Source organism: Dama dama, chromosome 17, assembly GCF_033118175.1.
Source record: "Dama dama isolate Ldn47 chromosome 17, ASM3311817v1, whole genome shotgun sequence".
Taxonomy (NCBI): Eukaryota; Metazoa; Chordata; class Mammalia; order Artiodactyla; family Cervidae; genus Dama; species Dama dama.
In genome coordinates, this window is record NC_083697.1 from 63,246,840 (window position 1) to 63,259,690 (window position 12,851).

General features: G+C 38.3%; 1 protein-coding gene across 3 annotated transcripts in view; it reads left to right on the forward strand.

Annotated features, from left to right (window-relative positions):
* Positions 1-12,240, forward strand: part of N4BP2 (NEDD4 binding protein 2) — a 70,157-nt gene extending 57,917 nt beyond the window's left edge. For all 3 annotated transcript variants that reach the window (XM_061164597.1, XM_061164599.1, XM_061164598.1), the window contains 2 exons: positions 5,760-5,883; positions 7,288-12,240. In XM_061164597.1, coding sequence (XP_061020580.1) covers positions 5,760-5,883; positions 7,288-7,333 — 170 coding nt within the window. In that variant the 3' untranslated portion in view covers positions 7,334-12,240. The remainder of the gene's footprint in view (positions 1-5,759; positions 5,884-7,287) is intronic.
* The last annotated feature ends 611 nt before the right edge of the window (positions 12,241-12,851 follow it).

Here is a 12,851-nt window from a genome sequence, read left to right on the forward strand (position 1 = left end):
GAAAACAGCAACAAAGATTATAAGAGAAAATTTAAGAGCAGCTTAAATACATTATTTAATCTGGAGAAAAGAAAAACTCCTATATAGAAGTATTATAAGGGAATATTTTGTCTATAGAGGATGAATATATCATTTACTCAATAAAAACTTGATCATCTTCTATATTCTCGACATCAAAGATAAAGCAGTGAAAAAGACACACAATTCCCGTCTTTATGGAGTTTGCCGTCTAGTAGAATAGATGATAGTGAATGACTAGTTACATAATTAGCACTGTGATAAGGTTGCCATGTTTCATTTAGCGTAATTCCCCACACCCCTACAAAGTTGTTTCTGCCCTGCGTCTTCATCCTTGTCTTGTGTTTCGCTCCTCTTCCATTTCTTTGTGTTTATCTATGTTACCGCTTGTTGGCTTCAGACTAAGTTAGGCTGCCTGTTAAAAACCTCTGCTAGTACTCTTGCGTATCACAGTATTTATAAAAAGCTTCTTATAGAGTTGACTTTTTGCATGAGGGCTGCATGTGAGCTTTCTCTAGTTGCGGCAAGTGGGGGCTACTTTTCATTGTGGTGTGCAGGCTTCTTGTTGTCTTCTCATTGAAGCAGCTTCTCTTCTCGTGGGGCACGGCTCCAGGTGTGCCGACTTTAGTAGTTGTGATGCCCGAGCTTAGGTGCTGTATGGCATGCGGGATCTTTCTTGACTGGGAGTCAAACTCATGTCCCCTGCACCGGCAGGTGGGTTCCTAGCCATTGAACCACGAGGGAAGTCCCTATAATTGATTACTAAATGTCCATCTTTTTGGCTGAAAATTGAGTCAAAGATAATTATTGAATCATTATTGTATATTTTGCTTTCCATTCAACACTTTAAAAACCTTTAGAGTAAGTGACTGAATAAAGAGTAGGTATTCCTCTCATTTTATAGATAAGGAAACTGATGACTTAGTAAGTTTAATAAAATGGAAAATAATAAATGTTACTAAGGATTCAGAGAATTGGAACCCTCATATATTGCTGGTGGGAATGTTAAATGGTGCAACCTGTGGAAAAGGTTGACATTCCTTGAAAGGTTAAGCATAGAGTTAACATATGACCCAGCAGTTCTGGTCCCAGGCTTGTACACAAGAGAACTGAAATCATAATTCATCCACACAGAAACTTATGTATGTTCATAATAGCCAAAAGGTGGAAACAACCCAGATGTCTATTCACTGGTGAATGGACAAAATGTGGTGTATCGATACAGTGGAATATAATTAACCCATAAAAAGGAACGAAATGCTGACACATGCTGCAACACAGATGAACCTTGTAAGGATCATGCAGTGTGAAGGAAGCCAGATACAAAGGGCCGCATATGATATGATTTCCATTTATATAGATTGTCTAGAATAGGATCCATAGAAACAGAAAGTTCATTATTGTTTTCTGGGACTGGAAGGCCAGGGATGGAGACTGACTGCTAACTGGCACAGAATTTCTTTTTGAGCTGATGGAATGTTCTGGAATTAGATCATGTTGATGGTTGCACAACATTGTAATGTACTAAACCGCACTGAATTGTACATTTTAAAATAGTGAATTTTAGGTTAGGTGAATTTCATTTCAGTAGAAAAAATTATGAGAATGAAAGTGTTAAATAACTTATTTAAGGTGATGCTTGGCCAGACCCAAGATACAAACCTTCTCTGGAAGCCAAAGCCCATCTTGTGCACGCTACCTGTGGTGACCTGTAGTTACGGTTGGTTACCACCAGATGGTAGTATTTTTGAGCGGAAACGTGTTCAGGGGAACAATCTGTGGCTCTGTCCCACATTGCTTTTAGTTGTAAAAGGTGATGGTCAAAATTAGGGATGGATTATAAAAAAAAACTGACCCTTTTGTGTCTTCTGATTGAAATATATATACCACAACCACCCATGAAGCTTTTTGCCCCCAAATAACCAGAAGCAGATAAAGCCTTTAGATCTGACTACTGCTTTGTTCGGATTTGTAGGGAATAGAGGAACATGTTAGATGACACCATGGGGATACAAAATCCAGACTGTAAATATTTAGGATAAATGATCTTATTTTCCCAACAAATTGAAAAACCCCATCACACAGGGGGAAGAACCTTTTAAAAGTTAAGAGGTATATCAACCAAATACCCAGGGATCAAACCCTGGTCTCCTGCATTGCAGGCAGATTCTCTACCGTCTGAGCCACCAGGGATGCCCTATGAAATACGTCAACCAGATACAATGTGTGGACATGTTTCAACCCTGATTCAAACCAATCACAGTAAAAATATGTTTTTGAGACTATTGGGGGACATTTTTAGCCATTTTTCGAAACATTAAGGAACTACTTTTAACTTTGTAAGATGTGATTGTGACATTGTGGTTATGTTTTTTTTAGAGAGTCTTTATAATACATACTGAAATATTTACAGTTGAAATGATAAGAAATCTGAGAAATGCTTTAAATGAGTTTAAACAGGAATTATAAATACAAGAGCAACATGTCCACTTTCATTCCAGACTAAATATTGCCTTGGAGATATGAGACTTCAAAAACAATGTTTGTGGATCTGCTAGAGTCTTATGGCCAGAGAAGGCAATGGCAACCCACTCCTGGAAACTCCCAGGGACGGAGGAGCCTGGTGGGCTGCTGTTTATGGGGTCGCTAAGAGTCGGACACGACTGAGTGACTTCACTCTCACTTTTCACTTTCATGCATTGGAGAAGGCAATGGCAGCCCACTCCAGTGTTCTTGCCTGGAGAATCCCATGGACGGGGGAGCTTGGTGGGCTGCAGTCCGTGGGGTCACACAGAGTCGGACACGACTGAGTGACTTCACTCTCACTTTTCACTTTCATGCATTGGAGAAGGCAATGGCAGCCCACTCCAGTGTTCTTGCCTGGAGAATCCCAGGGACGGGGGAGCCTGGTGGGCTGCAGTCCGTGGGGTCGCTAAGAGTCAGACACGACTGAGTGACTTCACTCTCACTTTTCACTTTCCTTCATTGGAGAAGGCAATGGCAGCCCACTCCAGTGTTCTTGCCTGGAGAATCCCAGGGACGGGGGAGCCTGGTGGGCTGCAGTCCGTGGGGTCGCTAAGAGTCAGACACGACTGAGTGACTTCACTTTCACTTTTCACTTTCCTTCATTGGAGAAGGCAATGGCAACCCACTCCAGTGTTCTTGCCTGGAGAATCCCAGGGACAGGGGAGCCTGGTGGGCTGCTGTTTATGGGGTCGCTAAGAGTCAGACACGACTGAGTAACTTCACTTTCACTTTTCACTTTCCTTCATTGGAGAAGGAAATGGCAACCCACTCCAGTGTTCTTGCCTGGAGAATCCCAGGGACAGGGGAGCCTGGTGGGCTGCTGTTTATGGGGTCGCTAAGAGTCAGACACGACTGAGTAACTTCACTTTCACTTTTCACTTTCCTTCATTGGAGAAGGAAATGGCAACCCACTCCAGCGTTCTTGCCTGGAGAATCCCAGGGACAGGGGAGCCTGGTGGGCTGCTGTTTATGGGGTCGCTAAGAGTCAGACACGACTGAGCGACTTCACTTTCCCTTTTCACTTTCCTTCATTGGAGAAGGAAATGGCAACCCACTCCAGCGTTCTTGCCTGGAGAATCCCAGGGACAGGGGAGCCTGGTGGGCTGCTGTTTATGGGGTCGCTAAGAGTCAGACACGACTGAGTAACTTCACTTTCACTTTTCACTTTCCTTCATTGGAGAAGGAAATGGCAACCCACTCCAGTGTTCTTGCCTGGAGAATCCCAGGGACAGGGGAGCCTGGTGGGCTGCTGTTTATGGGGTCGCTAAGAGTCAGACACGACTGAGTAACTTCACTTTCACTTTTCACTTTCCTTCATTGGAGAAGGAAATGGCAGCCCACTCCAGTGTTCTTGCCTGGAGAATCCCAGGGACAGGGGAGCCTGGTGGGCTGCTGTTTATGGGGTCGCTAAGAGTCAGACACGACTGAGTAACTTCACTTTCACTTTTCATTTTCCTTCATTGGAGAAGGAAATGGCAGCCCACTCCAGTGTTCTTGCCTGGAGAATCCCAGGGACAGGGGAGCCTGGTGGGCTGCTGTTTATGGGGTCGCTAAGAGTCAGACACGACTGAGTAACTTCACTTTCACTTTTCACTTTCCTTCATTGGAGAAGGAAATGGCAACCCACTCCAGCGTTCTTGCCTGGAGAATCCCAGGGACAGGGGAGCCTGGTGGGCTGCTGTTTATGGGGTCGCTAAGAGTCAGACACGACTGAGTAACTTCACTTTCACTTTTCACTTTCCTTCATTGGAGAAGGAAATGGCAGCCCACTCCAGCGTTCTTGCCTGGAGAATCCCAGGGACAGGGGAGCCTGGTGGGCTGCTGTTTATGGGGTCGCTAAGAGTCAGACACGACTGAGTAACTTCACTTTCACTTTTCACTTTCCTTCATTGGGGAAGGAAATGGCAGCCCACTCCAGTGTTCTTGCCTGGAGAATCCCAGGGACGGGGGAGCCTGGTGGGCTGCCGTCTATGGGGTCGCACAGAGTCGGACACGACTGAGTAACTTCACTCTCACTTTTCACTTTCCTTCATTGGAGAAGGAAATGGCAGCCCACTCCAGTGTTCTTGCCTGGAGAATCCCAGGGACGGGGGAGCCTGGTGGGCTGCCGTCTATGGGGTCGCACAGAGTCGGACACGACTGAGTAACTTCACTCTCACTTTTCACTTTCCTTCATTGGAGAAGGAAATGGCAGCCCACTCCAGTGTTCTTGCCTGGAGAATCCCAGGGACGGGGGAGCCTGGTGGGCTGCCGTCTATGGGGTCGCACAGAGTCGGACACGACTGAGGTGACTTAGCAGCAACAGCAGAGTCTTATGGCAACTAAATGAACAGAGTATGGAATATTTATGGGTATATGGATTTTATGCTAAAGGTCATAACTTGTGCTATTTAAAACTGAGGAGTGAATACCTACTGAAGTGTTAAATCAATTCTTACTATAAACAGGTTTTTTGTTGCTATTTTATTGTAGCTGTTACTTTCAGATTTATATACTTGATTTTCACAGGCTCATTTCCAAAGCAGGAGCTATGGTCTTTTAAGAGGCTCAGGTTCATTTGATATTTTAAAATCATTTATTTGGAAGACTTTCTTACATTAATAATTGATTACCTTTAACAGTAAGACTGCAGTCCATGCTATAATTAGTGGGTTTGCTAATGGCTATTCCTGAGGGTGATAGCCTATAAAGCAGTTGCCTCACACCTCATTTTACTGACAAGAAAATCAGCACAGATAGGCTAAGAAACTTGTCCCTGGTCCCAATACACAGTCATTTAGTGGCAGAGCTGCTTATAATAAAGATCAAAGCTGTCTGGCTTCGGGGTATTTAGTAGAGTTGTTGTAAAGATTCTTAGTTAATAAATGTAAGTCACTTAAAGTGATGCCTGATTCCATGTGTGTAATAATTGTTCAGTATCGTTAATATTATTGTTGTCATCATTGTTTCAGAGAGAAATTCTGGTAGCACATGCATGTCTCTCTCTCCCCACTCAGGTTCCACTCAAGTCTTTAGGTGGATCAATTGCTATGAAGCTTCCATACTTAAAAGTGTAGATGAAACATACATTTAAAAACATCAGTGTCGGACTTTTTGAAGTAATAAATCTTTAAATCCTCATGAAAACAATTTCATATGTGTTTGAGTAAAGGTTTGTTTTCTGTTGAGAATGTAAGATAAATAAATTTTAACTGTTCCAATTCCTGTTGTAATAGAATTTAAGCAGAATGGCGGTAAGCCCTATCTCTCTGTGATAACGGGGAGAGGAAACCACAGCCAGGGAGGAGTTGCTCGCATCAAACCAGCCGTCATTAAATACCTCACAAGCCATAACTTTAGGTGAGTATAGATTTCTGTTATCGATAATGGCAGTTGCCCATATGCAGATAGTAAAAACTAATAGTATGCTCAGAACAGTTGTTAAGATAGTTTACTAAATTTAGCCATCTGATTTTAGCCACAAATTTGTGATTAAATTATGATATGTAACATCCCTTCTAGATTTATGATGTCTAGTAAACCAGAAATGAAAGAAAAATTGTTTGTTGTTTAAGTAGTCATTTGAAAAAACTATTTCTATCATAAATTTAAAATTTAAAAGAAAATAAGTATATTCTTTTTTTTATATATAATTCAAGATAGATTATACATATCATCAGTTTAGTTCAGTTCAGTCGCTTAGTCATGTCTGACTCTTTGCGACCCCATGGACTGCAGCATGCCAGGCCTCCCTGTCCATCACCAACTCCTGGAGTTTACTCAAACTCATGCCCATTGAGTTGGTGATGCCATCCAACCATCTCATCCTCTGTCGTCCCCTTTTCCTCCCACCCTAAGGTTATTGTTTAATTCTTTTGAAAAGAAGTACATGTTTTGGTATATGGGTTTTGGAAGAATTTGGAGCTCCTGCTAAACTGTGATTATAATTTGTATGTATTTAAACTTTAGTGGAAATCTCTAGTCAGTTATGAATTTATACATCTTCATAAATTAAGTGCCGCTATTGGCCTTAGCTGGCAAATATGAAATGTCCTTTTTCATTAAGTGATTATTATTCAGTAACAGCCAATGGCAAGAAAAGTCCAAGAAGAAAGACTTGTTGATGGATAGTGTCCCTGAGGAATCCCAGTGCCCTCCTTCCATTACTTCTGGTTTCAGTTATTGCAGCCTGTTTTGTTTATGTCATGTAATAAAATGTTGGCTATGTTATAGAAGGTGGTAGCATTAATTCTGAGCATGAGAACAGATGACATTTTAGGGTTACTTTTACAAAAGAAATAGGCTAGAACATTATCATATTGGAATTAATCATCTGTTTTAGAGACTGGTGGTGTTTCTTTAAATTTCACACGGAGGAAGTTTCATGTTCTGATAAATCAGACTTACCTATGGAAGTTTCTATTTGGTACTGTTATAATGCAGAGAGAGAATGTAATTCAGACATCATCATATCCTTCATACAGCTTACTGTTGTTCATTAACGTCAAAATCAGGCTTGAGAATTTTTAAAAATCTTAAATTGTAATAACTGTTGTTAGGAGTAATCCCCAGCCTTAGTCATGTATTTATTTTGACAGTAGATTAAAAAGAACACAAGCATAGATGTTAGTCCTTGATTTAACTTAAAGGAGAGTGCTTTGATAGTGAATATTATGTTTGGTATAGGCACTTAGAATTGGTTACAAGATATATTTCTTGATCAGTTTGAAATTTTTATCTTTAACTCTTTTTTTATTTTTGCAGGTTCTCTGAAATTAAACCAGGGTGCTTGAAAGTCATGCTAAAGTAAAATAAACATCCTTGACTAAAAAGTGTGACGGTTTGTAGCTTAAAATTAGTTTTATTTGCAGTGATTTAGTCAATTTTACGTAAATGTATTTTTTATTAGTAGTGATGTCCAGTTATAAACAGAAAAACATGTTTTTCAAAATTCAAGAGAAGTTTAATTTTTACTGACTCAAATGCCAAATATATTATCTATTGAAGATATTAAAGAGAGTTTTTATTGATTACCAGATGTCTAAGAAAATTATCAGCTGTGGTTTTAAAGATTGAAATGCTCTGATACTTTCTCAGACAGAAAATGTTACCTTTATATAAATTGTTTGACGTTTCGTAAAGCCTTAAAGGCTTCAATGAGAGGTATTTAAAGTGCTTTGAGATCTGGTAGTAGTAGTAGTACTGAAAGAAAGGAGATCTAACAGAAACCTTTGAGTGCTTTTTGATTTCAAAACAATAGAAACAGTCATTTTGCCGTATTCTGCAGGAAGGAAGACACTCTGTTGCCCTTCTGCTTTGTATGTGGTTGTGATCGCTTACCTTTGTTCCTTCTTTCTGGGTGTGTACATTTCCTAGAAGCGAAGTTGGGGTCTGAGATTATGTTTCAGTTTTATACCTTCCATAGGCAGACAAGTTTTCAAAGGAGCGCTGCTGTCTTCTAGAACTGCTCCTAGTCTTAGAGCCCTGCCTGTGTGATATTTATTGAAGACCGTACTAAAGAGCTATATTTTGTATTTGAGGCATGTAATTTCTAAACTAGAGTAGGTAAAATCCTATTAACTTAAAACAGATATAGAAAACATTTTTGATATAGTCATAAAAGAAATTCTTACAATTTAAATGTTTTTTACCTTTATTTTTAAAAAGAACCAACTTTCTGAAAGGAAACTTTCACTGACTTCTTTTTTCTTGGTCAGCTGAAAAAGCCCTGTTAGTATACTTGTCAGTTATAACTTCCTTTACACAAGTTTAGTGTGATAAAGTATACTTTTCCAATATGGGACGCTGGCTTAAATAAATCTGACTTTGGATATGAAGGGTATTTTCAATATACGTGGTTTTAGCAAAAAACTGTATTGATTTTTAATAAGCTTAAAAATTATTTGGACTAGAGGTGATAGGATTTAGGATTGCGCTATTACTAAAAGAATTCCCAGAAGAGCAGACATTTTAATGAAAATAAAATTCAGAAACATGTTTTTATATATCACGAAAGCATGCTTGTAAAAGAAGAGCCATATCATTGAATTTATTTCCATAAAAATATATGTTTGTTACTTAGAAATAGTGACTGGTGTTGAAGTATTATTCACATTGTTACATTTGTGGTAATTTGTTAAAAAAAATGCCAACAGTTTGGCATATGTTTTTTGTGAGGTCTAGAAGAGTTGTATACATTAAAAATAAAACAATTCCTTTCAACAAATTTAATTATAAAACTACAACTGTTAGTTAACGAAATAAAACCTTTCTGTGTATAAATTGATATGATTTAAGAAATGTGTATAACAGTACTAAAACCTAGAATTATTTGAGCATATGCATCTGCATACTCATTTTCTGTGTTTCTACATTTCCTCATCCCAGTTTAAAAAAAGACATCTCTTTTGAGTGCTTCAACTAGACTTTACTTCAATACTAGTTATTATAATTATGATTAATATGGGAGCAGTCAAAAAGAACAAGAAGTGAGGTATTTTGTGGGCAGAAATCAAATGAAAGAACCCATGTTTTGAACTGTACCAACTCTGATTTTATGCTTTATTTTGATAAATCGAGGGCATTTCTTCTTAATCATCATTCATAAAATATATGGAGAAATTTTGAGCATTATAAATGTTTTTATAAAGTTGTTTAGTACCAAACTGGCTTCTATCCCACTATCTAGTATAGTTTAAGCAACATGTAATTATGAAAGAAAATTTTATAATGGCTCTTTTCTTGTTTTGCGTGTTTCTAAATCCTGTATGCCAAAGGTAAACAGAGTTTGAGGATTATCAAATTTTTCTCTTTTACTCATTTCTAAATCCTATGTGTCAAAACTAAAGATAATGTGGGGCTTATCAGAGTTTTCGTGTATGTTTTGGTATATTTGTTCTAATACATGACTTACTAGAATGGCTCTTTGCAAAGTTATTAATATTTTAAAAGTATAACAGGTCTGTAATTTTGGAAGATTTTAATAACAGTTATATTCTTTCGATAGTCTCTTACCAGTATCTCCCAGGGGAAGATGAGCACTAATGTCGAAACCACAGGGAAAGTGGGGTTGGACAGAGGGGACTCTTAACAGTATTTTCAGTCTGTTCATTTCCTTCCTTAAACATGAGAAATGGAAGTATTTTGTCTTACATTTATTGGCTGTTCATGTATCTCTGTATTATTTCAAGTTGAGGTTTCTTTGTATTGGTGTTTGAATACTCCCTATAATTTTAAGGCCTTTAAATGTGGGACATGCTGTTAGTAGAAACCCCGACTTAACACTTTAAAGTGTCTTGTGTGTTATAACATTTTGGAGAGAAAAGCTAAATACTTCTGTTGGATTGTTTCCAATCCTTTATTTTGTCCTTTTTAAATTCAAGTGTTTTGTATGCTTAGAAAAAAGACATGTATAATAGCAAGATTGGTTATTTCTGAGCTGGAAATGGGAAACTTTGAAACTCAGGAAATTGCTCTGACAATGTTTTAACTGCTCTCAATTTAAGAAAATGACACAATGTATAAAAATGACACAAAAATAATGCGTGCTGTTTTTTCCAATTGCTTTTTCATTGTGCAATTGAGGTGAAGTTTGATAATTTTTCTGTGTTGTGGTTAAATATTGCTTATTTTTATTTACATGGTAAAGAAAACAGATTTAAATGTTTGTGTGGCCAAAAAACCTTGTCATTTAAAAGGTAAAGTAAGTTTAGGTAGAATGTATGTAAATGGTGCTTATTTTTAAATGTAATTCAAGTTTACAGTGTTACTTAATGTCTCTTTGCAAAATTTGTTAGAGAAATAAGGCTAGAATACATCTATACCCCGAAGAGCTTTTTATAACTTCACATTATATGGTGACAAATTTTATTGTTTTCCTTAAAGTTGAGCAAATGACTTTTATGGTCCAAATGATGAACCCATTTATTAACATATGATTGAGAATTAACCATGAGACTTCTCATTAAAATATAATATTGCAACTGTCAGTTGGAGAATATATTATAAGATTTTCAGACAGTCTATTAGAAACAAAATCCTTTTATTTGTACTATAAAGAAAATGTAATTTTGCTGTTAACTCTGTACTTTTTTATTGAAACTGTTTTATAACTTTGCTTTTAAAATTTCTTATGAAACCATTTGCAAATTACATACTTAATTTAATAAAATACTTTAACCACTGCTCAGTGTGAGGATATCCTTTATTTAGTGCGGTGGGGTTAGTGGTTTAAATATTAAAGTACATTTTTATGTGTAACTTAATATTTCACATGGTCACAGTCTCCACTTTGCTCCTCCTCCCCTCCATTCAAGCAGTGAGGCCTTTATTCTCCGATTGCTTCAGGGGAAGGATGTGACCAGCAGAAAGGAAAACCAAAGGAGTGTTCCTAACTTTCATTTGCAAAAGCATACACTCTTAGGGACCGGTAAAGACCAGCAGGACAGACAACAGGATGAGACAGAGGACTTCTGTCACTCCACTCCACCCCATCCTCAACACAAAGAAGTTTCAGATGATACTACCCTTATGGCAGAAAAGTTAAGAGGAACTAAAGAGCCTCTTGATGAAGGTGAAAGAGGAGAGTGAAAAAGCTGGCTTAAAACTCCGCATTCAAAAAACTAAGATCATGGCATCCTGTCCTATCACTTCATGGCAAAGAGATGGGGAAACAGTGGAAACAGTGGTTGACTTTATTTTTGGGGGCTCCAAAATCACTGCAGATGGTGACTGCAGCCATGCAATTAAAAGATGCTTGCTCCTTGGAAGAAAAGCTATGACCAAGCTAGACAGCATATTTAAAAGCAGAGACTTTACTTTGCCAACAAAGGTCCGTCTAGTCAAAGCTATGGTTTTTCCAGTAGTCATGTATGGATGTGAGAGTTGGACTATAAACAAAGCTTAGCACCGAAGAAATGATGCTTTTGAACTGTGTTGTTGGAGAAGTCTCTTGAGAGTCCCTTGGACTACAAGGAGATCCAACCAGTCCATCCTAAAGGAAGTCAGTCCGGAATATTCATTGGAAGGACTGATGCTGAAGCTGAAACTCCAATACTTTGGCCACCTGATACAAAGAACTAACTCATTGGAAGAGACCCTGATGCTGGGAAAGATTGAGGGCAGAAGAAGAAAGGGACAGCAGTGGATGAGATGGTTGGATGGCATCACCGACTTGATTGAGAAGAGTTTGAGCAAGCTCTGGGAGTTGGTAATGGACAGGGAAGCCTGTCATGCTGCAGTCCATGGGGTCGTGAAGAGTTGGACAATGACTGAACTGAACTGAACTTGTAATTTCAAGGGAAAAGTGTCAAAAATTTTTTTGTTTTTATACCACAACTTTTATTCTAATTTAAACTATTTTGCTGTCACAAAAAAGGACTTCCCTATAGCTCAAATGGTAAAGAATCTGCCTGCAGTGCAGGAGACCTGGGTTCAATCCTTGGGTCAGGAAGATTCTCTGGAGAAGGGAATGGCAATCCACTCCAGTAGTCTTGCCTGGAGAATCCCATGGACAGAGGAGCCTGGTGGGCTACAGTCCTTGGGGTCACAAAGAGTTGGACACCACTGAGCAACTAACTACTACTACTGTAGCAAATAGGGGTCTGCTTTTGAACCAGATAAATGGGTTAGCTAGGTTTATGTTTTCATACCATTATGTCATTTGACTGATGTCACAATTAAGAATTGTATCTCTACAGGATTCAAGTAATACTTTAATTAATATTAAAGTCTTTTGAACTTTATTAAACTCTGAAACAGAATAATTTATGCATTTAGCAAGGACTTAAAAATATTTATTCAACAAGTATTTATTGGACATTTGTTAATGGGGATACCAATTGAGACAGACAGAGCTTCTCTCTACAGGTATTTCATCAACTATTTTGTGTACGGTAATTTATATGGTGGGACACTTTTCATACACATTATATTTTAAGACTCAAGGGAATTTTATTACATAGATGTCCTACAAAAGCTTAAATAGACTTGCCTAGTTAGTGGCAGAGGTAAGACTTCAACCTGAATTCTCTGACTCCTAGTATAGAGCAACTGTATCTGTCTTAAGAGTAAGAATAATTGCTGAAAAAGAGATAATATCCTGTTATCCCCAACTGAGAGAGGTGTGGCTCCACAGTGTATGTCTGTGAAAGTCTGTCATTTATAAATCTGTCTTCCTCCTTTATCCAAGAGGATAAAGCTGCTATTATGGGTTTCTCCAATGGCAAAGATAAGTTGATTTTTCTCTTCATTTAAAATTTCAGAAATATAAAGAGAGTCCAGCACTGATGGGCATGCTCTTTTCCATGAAGTTTTTGAAGATCTAGGAT